The 25,605-nt window shown below is 52.3% G+C and overlaps 1 protein-coding gene across 4 annotated transcripts; it reads right to left on the reverse strand.

The window, feature by feature from the left end:
- Nucleotides 1-72: 72 nt before the first annotated feature.
- On the reverse strand, nucleotides 73-25,498 carry DCST2 (DC-STAMP domain containing 2). 4 transcript variants are annotated; one of them, XM_083715645.1, is made up of 15 exons: nucleotides 25,331-25,498; nucleotides 22,675-22,845; nucleotides 18,884-18,985; nucleotides 16,240-16,434; nucleotides 13,909-13,974; nucleotides 12,695-12,908; nucleotides 11,313-11,470; nucleotides 10,219-10,383; nucleotides 9,901-10,068; nucleotides 5,929-6,029; nucleotides 5,020-5,150; nucleotides 4,367-4,494; nucleotides 3,266-3,359; nucleotides 1,995-2,279; nucleotides 73-265 (listed from the first exon to the last, which is right to left on the reverse strand). In XM_083715645.1, exons 2-15 carry the CDS (start codon nucleotides 22,829-22,831, stop codon nucleotides 169-171), a joined length of 2,061 nt encoding a protein of 686 aa, XP_083571771.1. In that variant the 5' UTR covers nucleotides 22,832-22,845; nucleotides 25,331-25,498; the 3' UTR covers nucleotides 73-168. The 4 variants fall into 4 exon arrangements, with proteins under 4 accessions (XP_083571771.1, XP_083571769.1, XP_083571768.1 ...); XM_083715643.1 differs by lacking the exon at nucleotides 25,331-25,498 and adding an exon at nucleotides 23,849-24,476 and having other exon boundaries at nucleotides 73-262; XM_083715642.1 differs by lacking the exon at nucleotides 25,331-25,498 and adding an exon at nucleotides 23,849-24,476.
- Between the last annotated feature and the right edge of the window lie 107 nt (nucleotides 25,499-25,605).

Here is a 25,605-nt window from a genome sequence, read left to right on the forward strand (position 1 = left end):
CGGACCGATTCCCTCCTGTTTGCGGGTGGGTGGTGCAGTTCTGGCTGCGTAAGGACCAGCACACCCTGGCTGTATATTGAAAATAGAAGGCACAGATACCTAATTTATTGCCATACATACTCCCTCTCTTTAAGGGAGGTGGCAGAGCCTCATTCTCTGTCTCGCTCCCTACTTTTTTGAGGCAGACCTCTTCTCGCTTTTCACCTCCTCCAGCTCCTCGCCGCTGCTGGTCTCCACTTCCTTCTGGTAGCCGAAATCGAGGCTGCTAGAATAGCGGGGAGAAAGGGATGGGTAATATAGGAGATCTCATTTAATTTTAAGTGGTTTCATAGCCTCACTTTTCCCGCTCGCCTGAGGTGCTCGAAGCTGCTCACAAAGGGACATCTTTAAAATGAGACAATCTTGGCAGAATAATTTTAAGAAATAGACAAAAGACAAGGGAGAAGATGAGGGGTTTTTTTTAACTCTTTGGGTCAAGGTTTGCCTCTCACACCACCTTCTGGGGGGGCATGTGGGGGGCAGAGCCAGAGGCACATTGGGCGGAGCATTCCAGTTGTGCAGATGTTAGAGGCTGCTACAACTATGCACACAACTTCCCCCATGGCATCCAACAACACCTGGAAGGTATTCTCTGCTGTTACGAGCTGTCCGGCAGGCAAGAATTCAACAGGTGCAGTTGCGGCCTCGGCATGCCACCTGGCTGGGCCACAGTGCCGCCGGTTGACTGTGTGTGTGTCCCACAGCTGCTATGGGCACAAAACAGTGTTTGGGATGAACAATGGTGGCTTTGCTTTGGGTACAGAAAGTCCCAAGTTCATTCCTGGCATCTCCAAGCCAGGCTAGGATAGACTCCCTATCTGAACCCATGAAAAGCCACTGCTTGCCAGTGCGGGGCCTTCCGAGCTAGATGAAGCAACGGTCTGGCTCTGCAGAAGGCAGCTTCCTGTGTTACTGTTTTGATCAGCCCCGAACCCTGAGGACTGGGATCTTCGTTTTATTTCTAGGGACAGGGCCCCAGAGCTCCAGCTCATGGGAGCTCCCAGGTGCCAGCGCCCCAGTGGGCTGCAAGAATACTGCTGCCAGTCAGTGTAGACCAGGAGTCAGCAAACTTTTTCAGCAGGGGGCCGGTCCACTGTCCCTCAGACCTTGTGGGGGGCCGGACTATATTTTGAAGAGGGGAAAAAATGAACGAATTCCTATGCCCCACAAATAACCCAGAGATGCATTTTAAAGAAAAGTACACATTCTACTCATGTAAAAACACACTGATTCCAAGTCCATCTGTGGGCAGGATTTAGAAGGCAATTGGGCCGGATCCAGCCCCTGGACCTTAGTTTGCCTACCCATGATCTAGTCCAGGGGTCAGCAAACTTTTTCAGCAGGGGGCCAGTCCACTGTCCCTCAGACCTTGTGGGGGGCCGGACTATATTTTGAAAAAAAAATATGAACGAATTTCTATGCCCTACAAATCACCCAGAGATGCATTTTAAATACAGTAGTGCCTCGCAAGACAAAATTAATTCGTTCTGCGAGTTATTTTGTCTTGCGAATTTTTTGTCTTGCGAAGCACGGATTCCCTGGGTATTAACGGTTTTAAGAAAAAGGAAACAAACTTGCAAGATGTTTTCATCTTGCGAAGCAAGCCCACAGGGAGATTCGTCTTGCGAAGCAACTCAAAAAACGAAAAACTCTTTTGTCTTGCGAGTTTTTTGTCTTACAAGGCATTTGTCTTGCGAGGCACCACTGTAAAAGGGCACATTCTACTCATGTAAAAACACCAGGCAGGCCCCACCAATAACCCAGAGGTACATTTTAAATAAAAGCACACATTCTACTCATGTAAAAACACGCTGGTTCCCGGACCATCCGTGGGCCAGATTTAGAAGGCGATTGGGCCGGATCTGGCCCCCAGGCCTTAGTTTGCCTACCCATGGTGTAGGCAGTATTGACCAAACAGTGTGGTAAGGTACCTTCCCGCGATGCCCTGCCCTCACCTGGATGTCGACCCTGAGGAGCCGTCTTCCTCAGAGCTGCTAGATGTGTCGTCGTCGTCTTCTTCGCTGCTGCTGCTGCTGCTCCCTTCCTGCTCCTTCAGCTGCTCCAGGATCTTTTTGGCCAGTTCGGGGGGTAATCGGCGGCAGCCCCCGCGCCCTTTCACGGCCCGCTCGATCCGCGCCCTCAGCAGTCGCCGCTGCTTCTGGCGTTCCTTGTCCGGCGACCCGCTGAGCGCCTGCACTGCCTTGGTCCACAGAGCCATGGCCTCTTCGTCACTGGAATCCCTGGATGAAAGCGAAGGGCTGTGTGGCTCAGTGAGCGGAGCACCTGGGGGGGTTCAGGTTTGACCCCCTGGCATCTCTGCGGAAGGCACCCTGCCTCAAAGTCTCAGGAGCCAATACTGGCCAAGAGGGACCTCACTTGATGTGAGGTGACTTTCTATGATGGGCAGGTTTTGTTTTTAAATTTTATCACTTATTTTTACATCCATATCTAAAAATGAGAGGGAGCTCAAGGCGGCATACGCTCCTCAGTAGCTCAGTCGGTAGAGCATGAGACTCACAACCTCAGAATTGTGGGTTTGAGCCCCACGTTGGGCGAAAGATTCCTGGATTGCCAGCGGTTGGATTAGATGACCCTCATGGTCCCAACTCTGCGATTCTACAATTCTATGAGGTAGGTTAGGCTGAGAGGCTGTGACAGGCCCGGGTCACCCAGGAAACATCCTGGCAGAGTGGGGATTTGAACCCTGGTCTCCCAGGCCCCAGTAGCGTAGCAATGGTTGCCAGTACCTGGGGCAAGGCAAGTATTGCGCCCCGTAACCCATGGTTCCTGTCAGGGCCAGATGGCAGCAGCAGAGAAGGGTCTTCCCTGTGGGGAGAAGGAAGCTGGGCGGAGGTCAGAGGCTGTTTATTTTATTGTTATTATTAGTTTCATGAAAATTTTACACTGCTTGATTTTTTTAAAAAAATCAATATGGTGTTTTTTCTTTTGAAATTTTGCCGCCCCCAATTTTGCGCCCAGGGCAACAGCCCCACTGCCCCCCCCCCACACTACTCCACTGCCAGACCCTACCCCAGTGCTCTAACCACTACGCCACAGTTCCTTTGCCCCGGTTTCAGCACCAATGAACTGTAAGCTCTAATTTCATCACTCTTCTTTGCCTGCCTGCGTGGAGAGGCGCTGTAGAATTAGCTTCTAGAGAGGCTGGCATTATTTACTAGGGCGCCCCCAAAGTGAGGACGATGGAAACACGAAGTTTCTCACTCACACCTCCTCGTCCATGTCTCCCTGGTAGGTTAAGGGCGCCATGCAGATGGAGCACATGTTGTCCAGGAGTTTGTAGCAGTCAGGACAGTAGATACCTGCGGAGAAGGGATGGGGAGAGTCACGTGGCGTAAGGGGAGCCAGGCTGGGCTACCTTTATCAACCCTCTGAGTGGGCGGGGCCAGAGACAAAGGTGGGAGGAGCAATGGCAGAGTGGGAGGAGCAATATAAGGTGGTTCAATTTCCACACACCCCTCTCTGTACTCTTATCCAGGCAAGATCAGGGTGTGAAGGCAAGGCAAGTGAGGGGTGTGGCCTGGAGAGAAGGGGTGTGGCCAAGGATGGGGGTGTGGCCTGGGGAGAGTCCTGAGGGCCAGACAGACCGGCTTGGAGGGCTGCATTTGGCCTCCTGGACTGTGCTTTCCCACCACTGCCGTACAGCTTTTATGGGGGAGAATCCCAAGGGTTACATACGGAAACTTTTTCAGCTCAAGACATGGGCGTAGCCCACTGCCACACCACACAACCCCCCCCCCCGCCACAACCAAAATCAAGTAAATAAATAAAAATACTTAACTAAAAGTGGACAGAGCAAAGGGTATAAATTTCACCTGTTACAACAAGCTAGTTCCTACCCTCACTGCCACGCTTCCCGCCCGGCTCTCTAGTCTCTGTCCAAGCAAGTGAGAAACAGGATCAGAGTTCAAGGACACAGTCTGGCCAGGCAAGAACATGCAAGGAGGGTCAGGAACGGGCAGCGCTCCAGATACAAAGGCTTGGAGCATAGCTGTCAGCTTTCAGATTTGAAAATAAGGGATCAGCAGCCTCACCTGTCCCAGGGACAGTCTACGTGACTCTATCCGAGATAGCAGCAGGAAGTAGCGGAAAACGGCGCTGGAATAAGGGAATTTCGCCCCCAAAAAGGGAAGGTTGACAGCTATGGCTTGGAGGCTGCATCAGCCCTCTGGGCCTGAATCTGCCCACTCCTGCGGCAGCCGCCAGTAGCTGCATCCTGCACAATATGATTTACCCCGCCCTCCTTTTACAGCCTTTCTGGGCCTCGCCTTTGCCCCACAGCCTCCCTCGCCCCGCCCCGGCTTCCAACCTCGGCATCCCTGCGTACTGCAGGTGACAAAGTCCTCGCTGTCTGTGTCCTTGCGGATCTTCCCGCAGCCCATGCAGTAGGACTCGTGGACGCCCAGTTTCTTGACCAGCCACGAGCACAGCCGAGACCTGCGGAGGAGACCCATTAGGGATGTCTCTTTCACACACACACACCAACCACACTGCAGGTCAAGATTCTGTAAAAGCACCCTCAGTCTCTGCTTTTATCTGTGTGCAGGTGAAACGTCGTTGTTTTGATATATATATATATACCACCCTTATTCAAGCATCCCAGCTGCTACTGGCCACAGCTTCCTCAACCCTATTAGTACCACCTGTCCTTTACCAGAAGGTCCCTGGGCAGGTTACACCAGTATAAAATAAAGCATTAAAATCAGTGTCAAGCAAATCAGAATCACAACTAGAGTGTGTACTGAAAATATAATTCTCAAGTGTAGGATGATGGATAGGTTTTATTTCCTGTGCCCTGCCCAGAAGGAAAAGGATATCGGATGGAGAGTATTTCTGATGACAACAACGACAGAATTGTTTGTCCAATGTTTTTGACTGCAGCTCCCATCAGCCCCTGCTGGCACGACCATCATAGACTACAACTCTTTCCTTCCATTGTGGGGAAAAGGTTTGGGGGCTTACTTAGCTGCGAGGACCAGCAAAATGTTGGTGTGGCCCCCGTCTGCGGAGCGATTCCTCACGGCCTTTAGCACGGCTTGGGCCAGTCCCGTCCTTCGTGTCAGGATGGTGTTGTAGAGGTAACAGGTACGCTCCTAAAGGATCGTTGAGGGGAAATAGGATCACTGGGATGTGTGGGAGACCAGGCGCCCAGGGAATTAGTTGGGGTGAAGGCTGCATGCAGAAAAGACCGGAGTTGAGGTGGTCAGGTGGCTCAGGGGGGTGTTGTGGTTAGCGTTGCAAGGGACCCCCCCCCCAAGCATCATCTAGTGCAGGCATGTTCAAAGTCTGTTTTGGGGGCCTAATCCGGCCCACCGGTTGGCTTAATCTGGCCCCTGTGACAGTTTATTTCCTGGGTTAAAAAACCTCAACAACTTTGGTTGGCCCCCACGGCCCTTCACTTCATCAAATCTGGCCCTCTTTGAAAAAAGTTTGGACACCACTGATCTAGGGTAACCCCTTCAATGCAGGAATTTCAACTAAAGGTAAAGGTAAAGGACCCCTGACCGTTAAGTCTAGATGCGGACGACTCTGGGGTTGCGGCGCTCATCTCGCTTTACTGGCCAAGGGAGCTGGTGTTTGTCCGCAGACAGCTTCCGGGTCTTGTGGCCAACATGACTAAGCCGCTTCTGGCGAAACCAGAGCAGTGCACGGAAACGCCATTTACCTTCCCACCAGAGTGGTACCTATTTATCTACTTGCACTTTGACGTGCTTTCGAACTGCTAGGTTGGCAGGAGCAGGGACCGAACAATGGGAGCTCACCCCGTCACAGGGATTTGAACCGCTGACCTTCTGATCAGCCAAGCCCTAGGCCACCCGCTTATTAGCCTACCTGAAGCTAATAAGGGTGTGTGTGTGTAGAGTCACTCACCTGTTCACGGGAGGGATAGTACCAAGCACAGACGACCCGCCGCAGGCGCTGTATGTAGGTGCCGAAGATGGCGATGAAGAAACAGACGCCGTACATGAGACCTGGGAGACGGGTGGTTGGGAGGCATGAAGAAGCAACACCACTTAATTATCTGCCTACTTGGCGCATTTAGATCCATTCTCCCCCACCCCTAGGGCGTGCATGGTTCTCTTCAGTTAATCCCCACAACAACCCTGCGAGCCGGGTTAGGCTGAGAGGCAGCAACTGCCCCAAGGTCCCCCAGTGAACTTCATGGCCAAGAAGGGATTTGAACCCTGGTCTCTCCCCCCCTTCCCGGTCCTAGCCCGACACTCTAACCACTGCTCCACACTCTTCTATCACATGGAGAATCCTGGGAACTGTAGTTTGTTAAGCCCCCTTGCCGGAAGGAGGCTTACAAGGCGCCATCCAACCATCTCAGGGACTCCACTCTAGATTTGTGCAGGGTTTGCTCCTGAGCCTTCCCCCCCCCAAAAAAAAATATATCCCACAAGGCAGCAAAGGTTTGGGATCAGTGTCAGGAGTGTGTGCAGCAGCCAGGCCCTGTGACCTGTAGGACTTTGCAGGACTGGGGCCTTCCTAAGTTTGTTCTGAAGAGGCAAGGCGCGGCCACACAGGTGAGGCCGATTGGTAACTCTTTGCACCTGGTGCCAAGAGCCGGGAAGGGATATAAGGTCAGCATTTTCCTTTGGCTCTTTGCCACAGCAACATGTTCACTGCCTTGCTGCGTTTGGTTCCTTGACTCCTTGCTTCTTGATCCTCGGACCCCTGACTTTGTGACAGTGGCGTAGCGTGGGTTGTCAGCACCCAGGGCAAGGCAAGTAATTTGCGCCCCCTAACCCATGGATTTGTGTCCCCTAACCCGTGGATTTGCGCCCCCTAACCCTAACCCCCAGATGTTGCACCCGGTGCGGCTGCCCCCCCTGCCCCCCCCACGCTACGCCACTGCTTCGTGACTCCTTGCTTCTTGATCCTCGGACCCTTGGCTTCTTGACTCCTGGCTCTCTGACCCTCGGACTCTTGGCTTCCGGACTCCCGTTCCTGCTCCCACCCCGCCATCATGCCCCCAGTCCCGATGTCCCCAGCTGGGACACTGCTCGCCCGTGAACCGGACCATGACAATCAGAGTTTTCCTTCTCCTAGGTGGGCTCCCTTCCCAGGTGGATGAGCCCCACCTGCCCCTCACTTCCCTCTACAGCAGGTGCAGAAATCACCTTCTTGACCGCTGGGCCCACTCCTGGTCTTGCCCACTCAATCCTTCAGAGCCTGTCTTCACACGCAGAGGCATTCCCTAACTCACCCAGGGTTTGTGACCCATTGGCTCCCTTCACTTGGTTCAGCCTGTCAGTCGAAGCTGTTTCCTGGGGTGTGGCCGCCCTCTCATGCTGACAGCTTCTAGGAGCCACAGGTGAAAGCTGGGTGCAGGGTGGGGATCCAAGGTGGACAAACTAGCCCAGAAGGAGCCCCCCGCCAGAGGTACTATCCTCTCCCCTAACACCCCGTTGCACGGTGGTACCCTTGTGGAACATTTCCTGCACCGTGCAATTCCAGAAGCAGCCACAAGAGGCTGGTGCAGAGCTTTGAGCTTTTAATGGGCAATTCCATGGACCACAGCAGTGCAGGGAATCTCCCTCTCCTCCACTTTGCCACTTATCAGTGGCGTAGCATGGGTTGTCAGCACCCGGGGCAAGGCAAGTAATTTGTGCCCCCTAACCTGTGAATTTGTGCCCCCTAACCTGTGAATTTGCGCCCCCTAACCCTAACCCCCAGATGTTGCGCCCGGTGCGCCCGCCCCCCCTGCACCCCCCACGCTACGCCACTGCCACTTATTATTATTATTATTAAATTTCATTTATGCCCCGCCCTCCCCAGCCAAGACAGGGCTCAGGGCAGCTAACACCGCTATAAAAGCACTTGATTGAAATACAACTTAAAAAAAGATTGAAATGCAACATTAAAATGCAGCCTCATTTCAGTAGGAACTCAAATCAAAAACTTTTGGGGGGGATGAAAACGTCAATCTTCACCAACTTCACTGTTATGAAGTTCCTGGTGCACTTTCTTCTGAGCAATGCAGCTTAGACATCTGTATCCCCCATCTAGTTTCTTCCCTGACGTTGGTGGCCAAGTCTACCTTGCAGCTGGACTTGTGGCCGCAAAATCCCATCGGGACCTTTCAAGTCTGCCTTTCACCAACCTGGCTGGCACCCTCCAGATGTTTCGGACTACAACTCCCCATCAGCCCTGGGCAGCGTGGCTGTTGACTGATGGAAGCTGTAGTCCACAATGGCCCGGCTGCCTGGGGCCGATGGGAGATGTAGTTCAAAAGATCTTGAGGGCGCCAGGTGGTGAAGGTTGCTCCAGCCCACAACCTTAAGGCTTCCCCTCCCACAACCAGTCATAGAATGGCTCTGGCTGTCTCTGGTGCCACCTACTGCTGGCCTCCCCGTGCCCTCTCAGTGCCCATCAGCAATCACGCGACAGCAGAGGTTCTCAACCTTATGGGGTTCACGGATCCCTTGACCAACTACATTCTTTCTGCGGCACCCCTGTGGAAAGCCCCATTGTGGCACCCCTTGCCTGCAGAGCTGGCAGACTCTTAAAGTAAAGGTAAAGGGACCCCTGACCATAGGTCCAGTTGCGGACGACTTTGGGGTTGTGGCGCTCATCTCGCTTTATTGGCCAAGGGAGCCGGTGTACAGCTTCCGGGTCATGTGGCCAGCATGACTGGCGAACCAGAACAGCGCACGGAAACACCGTTTACCTTCCTGCCGGAGCGGTACCTATTTATCTACTTGGACTTTTTGGTGTGCTTTTGAACTGCTAGGTTGGCAGGAGCAGGGACCGAACAACGGGAGCTCACCCTGTCACGGGGATTTGAACTGCCAACCTTCCGATTGGCAAGTCCTAGGCTCTGTGGTTTAACTCACAGCGCCACCCTTACCCTTTTTCAAATACCCTCCCTTGTGCAGTGTTCCCTCAGCCTCCTCTCCTCTCCCCTCTCTTTGGGAGTCCTTTGGGCAGCCACAGCCCCTGCCCCTGGTCTCTGAGCTGCCTCCCCACCCCAAAGAAAAGTGCCTCCTCACACTGCCCCACAGGGGCCGGGGAAGCACCCCCTGGCCAGCCCCAGAGGCAAGATTCGCCTGGGGAGCTTGTAGCCAGGGCTGCTGTAACTAACAGCTGTGCAAGCCTTGGGGAGGCAGAGGGTATCAGAAGAGGGAGGGAAGGGAAGAAAAAGGGTCAGAGGCCAGCGTTGGCACTTCCAGGAAGAAGATGGGGACAAAGCTAGTTACAGGTAGGTAGCCGTGTTGGTCTGCCGTAGTCGAAACAAAACAAAACAAATAATAAAACATAAATCCTTCCAGTAGCACCTTAAACGTAAAGGGACCCCTCATCATTAGGTCCAGTCGTGGCCAACTCTGGGGTTGCGGCGCTCATCTCGCATTATTGGCCGAGGGAGCCGGCGTACAGCTTCCGGGTCATGTGGCCAGCATGACTAAGCCGCTTCTGGCGAACCAGAGCAGCACACGGAAACGCCGTTTACCTTCCTGCCAGAGTGGTACCTATTTATCTACTTGCACTTTGACGTGCTTTCGAACTGCTAGGTTGGCAGGAGCAGGGACCGAGCAATGGGAGCTCACCTCGTCGCGGGGATTCGAACCACCGACCTTCTGATCAGCAAGTCCTAGGCTCTGTGGGTTAACCCACAGTGCCACCTGCGCACCTTAGAGACCAACTAAGTTAGTTATTGCTATGAGCTTTCGTGTGCATGCACACTTCTTCAGATACACTGAAACAGAACTCACCAGACCCTTATATATAGTGAGAGGGTGGCTCTGGCTCGACCTAGTGTTGGACCTCCAGCCCTACCAGTCCCCAAAGGCAGCACCAGCCCCCACCGGGGAGGAAGCCTTTCCCAGTCCCCCCAGTTACCAATGGTGATGTAGCCGTCGTAATCGGGCTCCGCTGGGCGCAGGCGACATTTCCGGGACAGCACGCTGACATTGCCCCTCTGCAGGACCTCGAAGGCCGAGACCATGTCGCGGTACATCTCGCCGGTGTAGCCCGTCCCGTTGACACTGACGCTCATCGTCACGGGGGCTGCGGGGAGACGCGGCTCAGGCCCTGATCTGAACAGTAGCTATTATGTCTGAATCCCAATCTCCACCCATAATTGGTGCAAAAACAGATCCACCTTTGTACTCTTTTGGCAGGCTGCGCAATAGACCACCATCCCACCAGTTCTGTTACCTCTTGCAACGATTTCTCCATGCAGCAGATACCTCACCAAGTCCAACAGCCAGAAGACCGAAAAGTCTGCGATGATTAGCAGGACAGCAAGGGTCAGTTGGCGAAAGAGGGAGACGATGGCCAGTGTGTAGCGGAGTTGCTCTTTGCGGGGCAATATGAGCGAGGCTGCAGAGGAAGAAACAATAGCGGCTGGGTGGACTCAGGGCCACATTCACACCATTTAAAGCACTACGGTGCCCCTTTAAACCACCATCCTTCCCCCCAGGGAATTCTGGGAGCTGTAGTCTGTCCGGGGTGCTGAGAATGATTAGGAGACCTCCCTATTCCCCTCACTGAGCTAAACTTTGGAAATTGACATTGTGTGTAGCAACCTTAAGACACTACATTTCCCATGATTATTGGGGGTGGAGCTATGCTGTTTAAGGTGGTATGGTACTGCTTTAAATGTACAGTCATACCTTGGGTTATGAACGCTGCAGGTTGTGCGATTTCAGGTTGCAGACCACACTGAACCCGGAAGTACTGGAACGGGTTACTTCCGGGTTTCGGCGCTCGCGCATACACAGAAACACGAAATGACATCACGTGCATGCACAGAAGCGGTGAATAGTGTCATGCGCGTGCGCAGACACGGTGCTTCAGGTTGCAAACGTTGTGGGTTGCGAACATGCCTCCCGCATGGATCACGTTCGCAACCCGAGGTATGATTGTACAGTGCAGTCGGGCCCTTGGTGTGTAATGCATTAATAGTATTATTATTATTATTATTATTATTATTATTATTATTAATACCCTGCCCATCTGGTTCCGTTGCCCCAGCCACTCTGGGTGGCTTCCAACACATATAAAAACATAATGAAACGTCAAACATTAAAAACTTCCCGATACAGGGTGGCCTTCAGACGTCTTCTAAAAGTTGTGTAGTTCTCCTATTTATCTGATGGAAGGGCATTCCACGGGGAAGGCGCCACTACTGAGAAGGCCCTCTGCCTGGTTCCCTGCAGCATACATATGCATGTTTCCACCCAACACCTCTCATTTTAGTTAATAATTTCCGGAGGCCAAGCTGGGTCTTTCTAGAGCTGCTGCCTTACTTGGGCGGATGTACTTGGTACACTCCTTTGCAGACAACGGCAGGACAGTGGGCTTCTTGTTCTTCCTCCGCATTGCATCCATCTCCAGGAACGGCTTGGTGATGAAGATGTTGTCAAAACTGTCCTCATGCAAATAATGCTTCCGGTACAGCAGAGCCCTGTTGAAGTCAATAAACAGACATTTCCGTCTTGCTTTCACATGAGAAAGGCTGATAGGTTAGCTCAGCAAGTATAAGAAGATCGCTGCTGGATCAGGTGAATGGCCCATCTACCCCAACACCCTGCTCTCACAGTGGGACCCGAGCACAAAAACACTCTGTTCTCCTGCAGTTTGCAGCACATGGCCTTGTGGCGATCACACAGGGTCCCTGGACGTTTAACAGTCTATTGATCCCTGTGCCACCACTGTGCTCGCTTCCCCGCCGCCACCAGCCCATTAAAGGTAAAGGTAAAGGGACCCCTGACCATTAGGTCCAGTTGTGGCCGACTCTGGGGTTGCGGCGCTCATCTTGCTTTATTGGCCGAGGGAGCCGGCGTACAGCTTCCGGGTCATGTGGCCAGCATGACTGAGCCGCTTCTGGCGAACCAGAGCAGCACATGGAAACGCCGTTTACCTTCCTGCCGGAGCAGTACCTATTTTTCTACTTGCACTTTGACGTGCTTTCGAACTGCTAGGTTGGCAGGAGCAGGGACCGAGCAACGGGAGCTCACCCCGTCGCGGGGATTCGAACCGCTGACCTTCTGATCAGCAAGTCCTAGGCTCTGTGGTTTAACCCACAGCGCCACCTGTGTCCCCTACCAACCTGTTACTCTCGGGTAAAACACTGAGTCCAGACAGTTGTTAAAATTCAACCAAATAAACAAGTTTATTTTATAAGTATTAACAAGTTTATGGTTTCTCAGATAATATTCTTCTCAGTTTCTTAACTTTAGTTTCTTTACCGGCCTATACCTTCCTAATACCTTCTGACTGATTATCTCAACTGTTTGACTGACTCCTCTTAACAGATTCTCTCACATCAGACTAGCCCAACCCACAGACTTATCCTCTCCCTCTCTTCTCTAACACCAGACTGACTTCTTAACAACTCTAACTCTAACTCCTCCCCTTGGGTTCCTCTTGGTTAGTCATTTTACAATTAGTTAACCCTTTCCTTATGAACCCAGTATGATGTCACACACCTAGGAGGGCAACTTAACAGTGGTGTTTAGCCAAATGGAACTTATAGAGGTGAACCTCCAGAGGTTGTTGGACTCCATCTCCCATCAGCCCCAGCTAGTAAGGCCAATGGTGAGGGATGATGGGAGTTGTAGTCTACCGCCCCGCCTTAGGAATGGCATAGAAGCTCCTCGCTCCTCTTGGCCTCCTTGCTCTGACTCACTTGACGTAGAGGTACAGAATGACCAAGGTAGACATATAGCCAAAAAGCCCTACAGCCTCCTTCGCAGGCTGCAGGCGCTTGGAAACGTCCTCCATGATGTCAAAGGCGACTTGGGACAGGCTCTTGCTGGCATTGACGGTCACGTCGTAGTGGTGCACAGCTGTGATGTTGAACTCGAACTCGTGTCGCACGCGGTTCAGCACAGCCACGATCGCTGGTGGTGCATATTGGGGGAGAGGGGAGGGCAGGGTGTGAGAACAAGGGTGGCTACGTCTATACTACAATTCTAGCGCAGGCTTGAATCGCTTTGTTAAAAGGTCGCGTTTTGGCGACTCACAGAGCCACAAGACTGTTAAGTATAATTGTTTAATCGCATAGTGAAATTGAGAATGCCTGTATGTATATTGCCAAGGGTTTAACATTGGAATATTCCACTGAAGCATACTGAAGCTCCCTGAGCTCTAACAGGTTGATTAACTGCTGGTGTTCTCTGCTATCTTTATCACGAGTGTTTAACCTTAGATCATGTGAGGGGTATTTGATTGCAAATCACCACTTTGAAGGTAGTTGCCTGTTAATCTTTCTCTGGAAGCCACAGGGAGCAAAGGATGTGGTAATAATGTTTCTCCAGCAGCAAATAACCTTATGCTAGATGCAGCTATGGCAGAGACAGAGCTTTGATTTTTGCTCTGACCGTAATGATATTATATATTTAAGAAGAAGGACCTCTGCATGAATATGCATATGCTTCATACTCCTTTCTGGGTGTATTATTGATCGATTTTGACCCAGTTTTGAAGGAGTTATGGTTAGTAAAGCTTTAAATCATATTTCTAGGTCTGGGCAATTTTTATTCCAAAAGGAGTCAGTTTTTATGCATCCAATTGTGTCATGGTACGCAGGGATGATGGAAATTATAGTCTCAAAACATCTGGAGGGCCGAGTTTGCCTATGCCTATGCCTGGTCTGAGTTTTGGTTTTAGTTTTCCTTTGCCCTCGCTGTGCCTTTTACCTTATGTGTCTTTTTTTAAGATTGCAAGTTTAGGAGTAGGGATTGCCTTGCTTTGATTGTATGTAGGCTGCTCTGTAAGCCTTTTGGGGTACCAAATGCTATGTATAAGTAAAGGTGTCCACTTAAAAACTTTGGGGAAGCCCTGCTGGATCAGACCTGAACTGGGCAGGTGTTTTATCCCCCAACCTTTCTCCACACTCACGCTCAACAACCTTGTGGCGCAGGAACGGTGCTATGTACTGTGGGATTATGCAGAAGAGCAGGAGGACTGTGAGGAAAAAGACAAGACCATTAGGAGGGCCGGGCACGGTGGTCTAGCTCTCAGCCGCACACACATTCATTGGCTGGCCTCAGTCACAGCAATATTGCTACTCCTAAGCATTACTATAGAGATTCAGTGAGGTCAAAGCATGTTCAACACATTATCTAATTCACCCACATACAACAGCCCTCTAAGGTAGGCTTGTATTGCTATCCCTTCTTTTGTCAGTTAATCGGGGCCTGAAAAGCCAATGAACTGCAGCTACCATATATCTTGCCCGCACATAACACAACCATAGCCCACCAGTCTCCCCCGCCCCAATAGCTCCCAACAATATATTATTAAATGGCTGATTTCTGCGAATCTCTCTGCTGCAAACATAACGCTTTATGTGTGTTTTAAGTGCATTATACAAATGTGACACTAGATGGCGAGCTATTGGCAAATTCAATATATATTTTTGTTTATTTTATTTTTTAAAAAGCATTTTCACAGCATTTTTTTTTTTTTAATGTGTCTAGAATCAACCTCTGTCTGGCCTGGTTGGACTCTGGGGCTGAGCTCTGGTGGTGTTTGAGGCTGGGGCCATGCAGAGAACGTGAAGAAGCACCTGAGTCACACTAGCTGTTTGCCACAGACACCAGAGGTCAAGGCTCACAGTAGGATGACGAAGGGGTCAGAGGTTGCACAAAGCAGTGACATGGCTCATGAGAGGTCAAGGGTAACGTTAAGCAGGTGGACGAGGGGCTCAGAGGCTGGTTCATCGACTTTGATTAAGGCTGGGGGTCACGGTAGGCAGAAACGAAGCTGACCAGAGGTCAGGGGTCATCCTAAATAGTGACCAGGCTTGTAGGAGCTAGAGGAGCTATGCCATGTCTATCATGAATAAGGATAGTTTGTGCTGGTTAGGTCACAAACATTGACTAGACTAATGGGGAGTCATGCTAAGCAGTGAAAAGTCGAAAGAGGTCATAGGTCAGGGGTTATGCTAAGCGGAAACTAAGTGAACCAGGGGTCAGAGGTCAGGAGTCACATTGGGCAAGGACTAGGCTAACAAGCGGCCATAGGTCATGCTAAACAGCGATTAGCCTAGCAAGAGGACAGAGGTCACAGTAAGCAGTTGTGATGGCCTGGGACTCGGGCTCAGACTCGGAATCAGAGGAGTCTCAGTCCGTACCTGATCCTTTGCCTCAGGCGGCAGCTGAACCTAGTATGGGGCCTGATTCTGAAGAGTCCCAGTCTGCACAGGTTCCCCTGCAACAAGCACCAGCTGGGCTGAGTCAGGGGCCTGAGCCTGCCCTGGCTCCAGATGTGGGGATGACCTCGTTGCCTCCAGCTAGGCCATCACTTACAGCTGTTCCACTACCAGTTGGGTCAGGGGAGGCTGGGGCGGCCCCTGGGTCTAGTAACCCACCGACGTCTCCTGAGCTGCAGAGACTGAGGTCTGAGAGAAGGAGAGACCTGAGTACTTGCAAGAGGAGGAGTACGCCTTTGGGAGAGACAGGGAGGTGAGTCGCCGGGGGGTCAGGACCGGCCGTTACCCCAACCATAGCTGTCAAGCGTCCCTTATTTGGCGGGACAGTCCCTTATCCCAGCGCCATGTCCCACTGCTGTCCCTTATTGATGATGTCCCTTAAATAAGCTACTGAAGCTAATGGGGCCCTTTCTATGCTGTCCTTTGTCAACAACAAATTGTTGCTGTTTTTTTTGTGTTGAATATATGCTATATGGTAATTTATGGACCTAATAGGTATCTAAAGCCATTTGCTCGCAACAAAATATGTATTTTATCAAAGTAATTGTTGATCCCTTATTTTGGCTGCTGATCCCTTATTTTCGAGGCTGCTGGTCCCTTATTTTCAAATCTGTAAGTTGACAGCTATGACCCCGACAGAGATAAAAGGCTGCTGGACCCCGCCCCAGGTTGCGGGAGTAACATTGCTGTTTGCCAGAACCTGCCTGTGACCCTGTGCCTGACCTTGCCTGGCTTCCTGCCTTGGCCCTGTCGGACTGACTCCTTGCGGAACCCTTGCATTTGGGACCAGACCTCCTTGCGGAACCCTTGCATTTGGGACCGTTACTCAGGTTAACCCTGGGCCCAGCACAGCAGTGACTAGGTTGACGAGAGATCAGGGGTCATGCTAAGCAGTGACTAAGCCAGCGAAGGGTCAGAGGTTTGGGGATGAAGGGCTGGAGACAAGGGAATCCCACTGACCGCTGCACTAGTCGGAGGGGCGACAGGAGGGTCAAGGGGTCAAAGATCATGCTCACTATTAGCCAGGCCGCAGAGGTACTTGAAGAGCAGGACGACAGAGCAGAGGAAGTAGAGGAAGGGGACTGCCCGCTCGCACGTGTCCTTGGCGTTGTCAAAGAGACGGGTGCACTTCCGGTAGGGGGTGCCCATCTCCTCGTTGCAGACCTCGCCCAGGTTGAGGAGGAAGTACCACACGTTGCGCAGGCAGTGAGCTGCATGGAAGGAAGGGGCAGAAGAGAAAAGGGTGAATTTGACTGTCTGGAGCATGTGCAGAGCGCAGCAGCTAGGCTGCTTGTGGCTGCCGGTCAATAACACCCTGCTGGCAGAATTTGAACTCGCGGCGAGTCTTCCGCTGGGCCAAGTTCAAGGTATAATATGTCCTTCTCCAGCTCAGGACCAGGTTATTTGAGAGACGGCCTTATCCCTTATGCATCCCTTATACATCACCGCGGTTTCGGCAGGGTCTCCCCTGCAAATCTCAAAGATTTCAGAAATCCACTATCTCAGAGCAGGGCTTTTAGGGGGCCTGTACCTGTTCTGTCGAACAGTATCCCTGTCCAGACTAGCTGCACTTCCTGGAAACAACTGAATATATTTTTGTCCTGGCAGGTTTTTCCACCTGGATAAATGGGTCTTTACCACAAGTGTACACTTTGCTTGTCTGTTTTTAATTCTGCTTGCGGAAAGCTCTCCCCAGAGAGACCAGCATGACACCATTTTAGGCCCTGGGGAAAACCAATCTTCTTTCACCAGGCCTTTAGCTTTTAATTTGTAGGCTGTTTTAAACTGTTTTTAATATTGCGTTTTAATGTTGTAACTCATACCTTAGGGTCAAGGGCAGCTAATTAATAAATAATAATTATCTGTGGCCTCCTTGACTGGATGGGGTGTTTTATTCCTGCCTTCTTAAAAGAGTATCGTGCTTTAGGTTTTTCTCTTCTTTTGTGCTAGCTTTAATGGATGTGTTTGTTTGTTTATATACCATAGGTTGCTTTGAGTTATAGATGCATTTATTATTATTATTATTATTATTATTATTATTATTATTATTATTAAATTTATTGGTTGGTTTTTCTTCTTTTTACCAAGGTAACTGTCAGGGAACTGACATCAGAGCGAGCAGAGCGAGAGGCGGAGGCAGGGCTCCCGAGCGATGCCGGAGAGGGGACCAGCAGGGGGGAAGGAATTCAGCGTAACACCAATAGAGAAGAGAGGGAGATGGAGGAATTGGTGACAGGGCTCCAAGACCCTTCACCCGAATCTAGTGGAGAGAGTGCTGGCACGCCCCTGCCTTCCCCTCACTTGCGTAGACGCGTTCCGCGCAGGGAACATAGGAGGAGACTTGGGGTCAAACAGCTTTTATGCTGGAAGAGGTTCAAGAAACGCCCACTGACGGATTCTGCAAGTGACTAACAGGTCACGGAGGGTGAGCTCTAACCCTAAACATGGTTGAGCAAACAAACTGACTAAACTGAAGGCAATTTACGCACAAGTAACCCCCTCACAACCATTACAGTAACTCAAAGCGACTTCTGATATATAAACAAACGAACACATATTATTATTACATTTAGTTTTTATTACCTGTAAATTGGTTTGGAAGGTGATTAGTAATTCAAAGATGATGAGGATGATAATTGTAATAATGACAGACAGTCTCTGTGGGTAAACTACCTGTCTTGTGGTAGGTTGGAGTTAGCCAAAAGCTCTCTTCTCATTTGACCCCACGGGTGATGCCATAGGAAACCCAGCCAGATTGAAGCAAGGCTTGGAATACTTTATGGGCCCTACCTTTAATTATGGAAATCTGGCAGACTTGCTAAGAAGGAATATGATCATCGTTGGGTTGGAGCCCCTCCGAGAACTGTTTTTTAATACCAAAGATTATCAAGAAGATCGGCAGACGGGACATGAAGAAGAGTTAAGAGCCTCGGATTTAAGATCTCCAGGTTGATGGACTGTTGGAGGTTGATGGAACTGTTGGTAGGGGCTGAGACTGGGGAGGGGAGACGGTGGAAGAAAATTGGGAATTTAAAATGTATATACTGAGATTTTTTTAAATTTTTTTTTAATGGAAAATGGAAAAATCGTGGAATGAAATTTTTATAACCCTAGGGGAAACGTCTTAAGAGAATAAGTTCAAATATATCAGTTTTAATGAGAAATAAGATTAAATAAAGTAAAAATGGATGGATAATTGGTGAAAGAGAGAATGAAAAATTACAGGATATCAAGATAAATTATTAGGATAAAAACAAGATGAAGGATTTGCTGAAATACTTATCTGAACTAGAATATAAAGAGGGGAGGTGTGAGGAAGTCAAGGAAATAAGTTAAAGAAAGGAAAATATGTAAAGGTTTGACTTGTTTTTTTTCCTTTTTGACTTTTTGACTATGTATTTTTAACTTTTTTTCTGTTTTCGCTCTTTTACTTTGTCTTGGATGTGATTTGCTTTTATGTACTGTTTTGTTTTCTTTTTTGATTCTTTTTGTAACCTTTAAAATTTGAATAAATATTATTTAAAAAAAAAGGAAACCCAGTCAGATGGGCAGGGTATGAATAATAAATTATTATTATAGGGTGAAACCCGTTTAGTCCATCTCCTTGGCTTTTCATATCCCCCCTTCATGCCAACCCATTCTGTGCCCCTGCAAACTCACCCACGTGCCGTACAGAGTCCATGACAGATCGGAAAAGCTTTCGGACGCGATCACCAACCACTTTTGCTTTCTGAGCGATGTCCTTGATTTTTCGTAGCGCATCTAGGCAGAAGATGTTGGGGGAGAAAGAGAGAGCCCACCTTAAATATGGTCGGTGTCTATTAAGAACGAAGAACAGTGCCAGGACTGAAGGAGTAGGCAGTGTTGGTGCCGTTCTAAAGTTGCTAGACTCCAATTCCCATCAGCTAGGATTGCCAGATTTCAGAAAGTAAAATTCCTGCGCTTTCTGGGGGGAAACCTAACCCAAAAATAGTGATTCTAAGCTTTCTAAGCTGTTTCCGCTGCTTTTTCCATCATGTTACCATATATCCAGGTTTTCCCTGACATTTTGCCAATTCAGCAAAATTCCCCTCTGACGCCATTTTTACACACAAAAACCAAGACATGTCAGGAATTTTCCTGATGTATGGCAAGCCTACACCAGCCCATGTTAGGACGGTTAATGGTTAATGAGGATGTTTGGCATGGGGAAAGTAGATAGGCTGCCTCATCAACACCGTTGGGCACCCAAGGGAGCTGAATGCCTGGAAATTCGGGACAGATAAGCACAGAAACTAAGGAATATGCTGCAAAAGGAGGCAGTGGTGGCAACCAACTTAGATGGCTTTAAAAGTGGATTCAGCAAAATCACGGAGGCTAGCAACTGCTACCAGCCACAGTAGAGATCTTCTGCTGCAATGTCAGAGGCATTCATGTGCCTCTGAATTACCAGTTTGGTGCTGCTGCACTCTGTCCTGCTTTGGGGTTTACCGGATGCACCTGGGGGTTGTTTGATTGTGTGTCTGACTGTTAACCAGAAGGTTGGTGGTTTGAGCCCACGTAGGGATGTCTGTGGGCAGGATTCCTACACGGCAAGGGGGTTGACCCAGATGCCCCTCAGGGGTCTTCCAACTGTACAATTCTGTGATTCTACGATTCATTTATATTTTGTTATTTGTTCATTTATTGGATTTATATATACTGTCCTTCATCACAAGATCTCAGGGCAGATGGCAAGATCTTTCCCCCGTAAATTTGTGCGGAATCACACGCTAGTGGTGGGCGATGTCAGAGACAAAAAGTGGGTGGGGCTACGGAGGGAAATATTGCCTTTGCAGAGCGCAACTAAGGCGAGCAAGAGGCATTCTTCTTCTTCAAGGGAGCATGTCAGGAAAAAACACTTGAGGAGGGTGTGGAGTTGGGCTGCGTAGTTTAGTATGGTATCCACGCCTCGAGCCTGATCTGTTGTGTGCTTACTCTGCTGAGAAATATGTGCTCTTGCATCTACAGCAGCATGAGTCGCGGACGCACGTCGGAGGAGGATTACTGATGGATCTCCGCAGCGGCAAGGCTGAGAAGGGAGACGCTCCGACTGGGGCCAAGCCAGCTGGCTTTCCATCCTACGGTTCGGACAGTCTGGGGGAGGAGGCGTGGCCTGGGCTGCTGAGGGGGCATGGCCTGGGGAGAGGAGGCGTGGCCTGGGCTGCTGAGGGGGCATGGCCTGGGGAGAGGAGGCGTGGCCTGGGCTGCTGAGGGGGCATGGCCTGGGGAGAGGAGGCGTGGCCTGGGCTGCTGAGGGGGCATGGCCTGGGGAGAGGAGGCGTGGCCTGGGCTGCTGAGGGGGCATGGCCTGGGGAGAGGAGGCGTGGCCTGGGCTGCTGAGGGGGCATGGCCTGGGGAGAGGAGGCGTGGCCTGGGCTGCTGAGGGGGCAAGCTCTGGGGGGAGAAGGAGTGGCCTAGGCTGCTGAGGGGGCATGGCCTGGGGAGAGGAGGCGTGGCCTGGGCTGCTGAGGGGGCATGGCCTGGGGAGGAGGCGTGGCCTGGGCTGCTGAGGGGGCATGGCCTGGGGAGAGGAGGCGTGGCCTGGGCTGCTGAGGGGGCATGGCCTGGGGAGAGGAGGCGTGGCCTGGGCTGCTGAGGGGGCATGGCCTGGGGAGAGGAGGCGTGGCCTAGGCTGCTGAGGGGGCATGGCCTGGGGAGAGGAGGCGTGGCCTGGGCTGCTGAGGGGGCATGGCCTGGGGAGAGGAGGCGTGGCCTGGGCTGCTGAGGGGGCATGGCCTGGGGAGAGGAGGCGTGGCCTGGGCTGCTGAGGGGGCATGGCCTGGGGAGAGGAGGCGTGGCCTGGGCTGCTGAGGGGGCATGGCCTGGGGAGAGGAGGCGTGGCCTGGGCTGCTGAGGGGGCATGGCCTGGGGAGAGGAGGCGTGGCCTGGGCTGCTGAGGGGGCATGGCCTGGGGAGAGGAGGCGTGGCCTGGGCTGCTGAGGGGGCAAGCTCTGGGGGGAGAAGGAGTGGCCTAGGCTGCTGAGGGGGCATGGCCTGGGGAGAGGAGGCGTGGCCTGGGCTGCTGAGGGGGCATGGCCTGGGGAGGAGGCGTGGCCTGGGCTGCTGAGGGGGCATGGCCTGGGGAGAGGAGGCGTGGCCTGGGCTGCTGAGGGGGCATGGCCTGGGGAGAGGAGGCGTGGCCTGGGCTGCTGAGGGGGCATGGCCTGGGGAGAGGAGGCGTGGCCTGGGCTGCTGAGGGGGCAAGCTCTGGGGGGAGAAGGAGTGGCCTAGGCTGCTGAGGGGGCATGGCCTGGGGAGAGGAGGCGTGGCCTGGGCTGCTGAGGGGGCATGGCCTGGGGAGAGGAGGCGTGGCCTGGGCTGCTGAGGGGGCATGGCCTGGGGAGAGGAGGCGTGGCCTGGGCTGCTGAGGGGGCATGGCCTGGGGAGAGGAGGCATGGCCTGGGCTGCTGAGGGGGCATGGCCTGGGGAGAGGAGGCGTGGCCTGGGCTGCTGAGGGGGCATGGCCTGGGGAGAGGAGGCGTGGCCTGGGCTGCTGAGGGGGCATGGCCTGGGGAGAGGAGGCGTGGCCTGGGCTGCTGAGGGGGCATGGCCTGGGGAGAGGAGGCGTGGCCTGGGCTGCTGAGGGGGCATGGCCTGGGGAGAGGAGGCGTGGCCTGGGCTGCTGAGGGGGCATGGCCTGGGGAGAGGAGGCGTGGCCTGGGCTGCTGAGGGGGCATGGTCTGGGGGGAGAAGGAGTGGCCTAGGCTGCAGAGGGGGCATGGCCTGGGGAGAGGAGGCGTGGCCTGGGCTGCTGAGGGGGCATGGCCTGGGGAGAGGAGGCGTGGCCTGGGCTGCTGAGGGGTCATGGTCTGGGGGGAGAAGGAGTGGCCTAGGCTGCAGAGGGGGCATGGCCTGGGGAGAGGAGGCGTGGCCTAGGCTGCTGAGGGGGCATGGCCTGGGGAGAGGAGGCGTGGCCTGGGCTGCTGAGGGGGCATGGCCTGGGGAGAGGAGGCGTGGCCTAGGCTGCTGAGGGGGCAAGGTCTGGGGGGAGAAGGAGTGGCCTGGGCTGCTGAGGGGGCATGGCCTGGGGAGAAGAGGAGTGGCCAGGGCTGCTGAGGGGGCATGGCCTGGGGAGAGGAGGCGTGGCCTGGGCTGCTGAGGGGGCATGGCCTGGGGAGAGGAGGCGTGGCCTGGGCTGCTGAGGGGGCAAGGTCTGGGGGGAGTAGGAGTGGCCTAGGCTGCTGAGGGGGTATGGCCTGGGGAGAGGAGGCGTGGCCTGGGCTGCTGAGGGGGCATGGCCTAAGGAGAGGAGGCGTGGTCTGGGAAGAATTCAGAGTGCCAGACAGAGAGGCCCAGAGAGCCACATTTAACTCCTGTGGACAGAGGTCTTTTGCAACCCCTGTCTTTCAAAAAATACACTTCCAACCCAACCAGGAATAAAAGTGCAAGGCTGGTCCAAGCAGAGCAGCAACAAAACCCCGTCGTCTCACTGATCAGGGGCTCGCGGGCCCTCTGCAGCATTTCTGCCGTCTGGTTGAGGGCGAGCTCGGCGCCACACGACACGGCATCGGCGCACCGGGTGAAGTTGCGGATGATGTTGGCGAAGGGGCCCTCCATAGCCAAGCCGAATGCCAGGATCAACAGCATGGTCTTGCCTTCTTCTGTAGGGGGCGACAGAGATGGGAGACAGAATAGAAAAGCGTCAGGGGCTGAGTGGGGTTCCCTCTCAGGGAAGCCTTTCTCCTCCTGCCCCAGAACTGCAGCTGTATGTCGCCAGCCAGTTCTTAGGCCCTGCCAACAGCACTGAGTGAGGCGCTTCAACAAAATGTTGCAGTGCAGAGTGTGGCTCTTTGCGGCTGTCTCCTCTCAGGCCTACCTGGAGATGCCAGGCATGAAAACTGGGACCTTGTGTGTGCAAGGCAGATGCTCTCCCAGTGACATAGCTGTTAACGTACAGATTTGAAAATAAGGGACCAGCAGCCTCAAAAATAAGGGATCAGCAGCCAAAATAAGGGATTTTGCCCAGCACAGGTATGTTCAACTTCTGAGCCCCTCTGAGTCAAAGGCAGAAAGCCCAGCCAGCAGCCAAACGAAGCCTCAAGCGGTGGTTCCCACAGTGCAGCAACCTAGCAAAGGGGATGCAGCAAGGAAAACCACCGTCACCTCTCCGCTGGGAAGCGCTGAGCAAAGGCGAGTCCCCAGGCAACGCGGCCGATTTGATCAGCACAAGGCATGCAAGCTCCACCCCCCCAGTCCTTCTTAGACTCCTTATTGGGTGAGCAACGCAGCCAAGCAACACAGTTGGAGCCTCCCTCCTCCCTGGCCGGCAGGGAGGGAGGGAGAGGAGCTGCTTCCTTTGAAACCCGGGAAATTTAAGGGACATCATCAATAAGGGATAGCAGCGGGACACGGCGCTGGGATAAGGGAGTTTCCCGCCAAATAAGAGACGGTTTACAGCTATGCCCACCGAGCTACAGCCCTTGTTCTCTCAAGTAACCAGTATTAGGGGTAGGAATAGCCCCCAAAGAATAGCAGCTTTCGCTCTGGGTCGTTCCCCAAAATAGTGGATTCTGTCTGGCTCACGAAGCCACTTCCTACTGCCTGCCTCCAATTCTGTCTGGGGACTGTATTATTTTCACTTGTCTTGGGTTTTTCCACACTTACTTGAGAAGATCTGGGGCAGCATGAGGAGGACGGTGACACGAACTTTGCATGAGAAGGCCATGCCAAGGCCAAGACCAAGGGCCAGGGTGATGGTCGACAGAAGGCAGTACCAAATGTTGTAGCCCTGCACGAAAATGACCATTGCCCCATAGGCTGTGGCGAGGACCATGCCCAGGGCAAAGCCACCCACGCTACGGGTCACGGACCGGCCCAGGGTGTCCTCGACCACCCGTGGGACCGGTGGCTTCTTTCTCTTCCTGTTTCGACCCCCACGTGGTGAGAAAATAGATAGGAGACCCATGGCGGTGATGGCTTCAAGGAGGCTACCCAATAGAGTACTGCATGGACCAGAGCAGGGGGCGCTCCGTGGTCTCCGTGTCTGCAATGGGTTTGGAAGTGTGTCTGGTAAAATCACAAACCAAGAGAAACCTGTGTTAAAAACTTATGGGGTGGTAGGATATTTGGAATGGGGGAACCAGGAAAGGAGAAAGTCTCCAGTCAGTGTGTTATCGTCCCAACAACAACTACACCAACGTTCCTATTTGAGGTCTGAAAAACCAGTACACTCGAGATTCCGCTAGACTCCACACATGACATGTCAGATTCTGTCCCTAGCCCCACCCACATTCTACAGTAGCTCCTCCCATCCCTTGCTGGATCCTCTATTGACTCCACTCTAGCCATGCCCACATTCAACACTATCTCCTCCCACCACTCGCTGCATTCTCTGTTGACTCCACTTTAGCCCCACCCACATTTCACACTAGCTCCTCCCAAACCTCCTTGCCAAATTCTGCCCCAACCTTGCCCCTAGCTCCACCCACTTTCTGCCCTGGCTCCTCCCATCACTTGCTAAAAACTATTCTTTTCAGATTCTACTGCAAGTCTGCCCCTATCCATTTATTTAAGCCCTGCCCTGATTTTGGGTGACTCCCCCTAGCCCAGCCTCCCAGCATTACACAGAGGATATGAAATTTGTGAAATCAGTGTTTGGCAACTTAAATCAGAGGGACAAGCCAGGAATTGCTCTAGAACTTCATAGGATATCCTTCGAAAGGGAATTGCTAATAATAATAATATTATTATTAATAATAATAATTTTATTATTTATACCCCGCCCATCTGGCTGGGTTTCCCCAACCGCTCTGGTCGACTCCCAACAGAACACTAAAAACAGAATAAAACTTCAAACGTTAAAATCTTCCCTAAACAGAGCTGCCTTCAAATGTCTTCTAAAAGTCAGATAGTTGTTTATTTCCTTGACATCTGATGGGAGGGCGTCACTACTGTGAAGGCCCTCTGCCTGCTTCCCTGTGGTTTTGCTTCTTGCAGTGAGGGAATTGGCAGAAGGCCCTCGGTGCTGGACCTCAGTGTCCGGGCTGGACAATGGGGGTGGAGACGCTCCTTCAGGTATACTGGGCCGAGGCTGTTTAGGGCTTTAAATGTCAGCACCAACACTTTGAATTGTGCTTGGAAACCTACTGGGAGCCAATGTAGGTCTTTTAAGGACCGGTGTAATATGGTCTTGGCGGCCACTCCCAGTTACCAGTCTGGCTGCGGCATTAACCCAGTTTAATCAATTCAAATCAATTCTGCTCTTGCAACTTAATCAACATTGCTTCTGTTCATCCAGTGATCTCAATAGATCACCCAGCAGAGCTGAAATTCTAAGAGAGAAGACAGTGCATCTTCCCTGTCCCTTGTAAACACACTTTGCACGGCAATGTAGAACCCAGATTGTGATGACACAATTCTCA

This window comes from Podarcis gaigeae (genome assembly GCF_964106915.1).
Source record: "Podarcis gaigeae genome assembly, chromosome: 16".
NCBI classification, from domain to species: Eukaryota; Metazoa; Chordata; class Lepidosauria; order Squamata; family Lacertidae; genus Podarcis; species Podarcis gaigeae.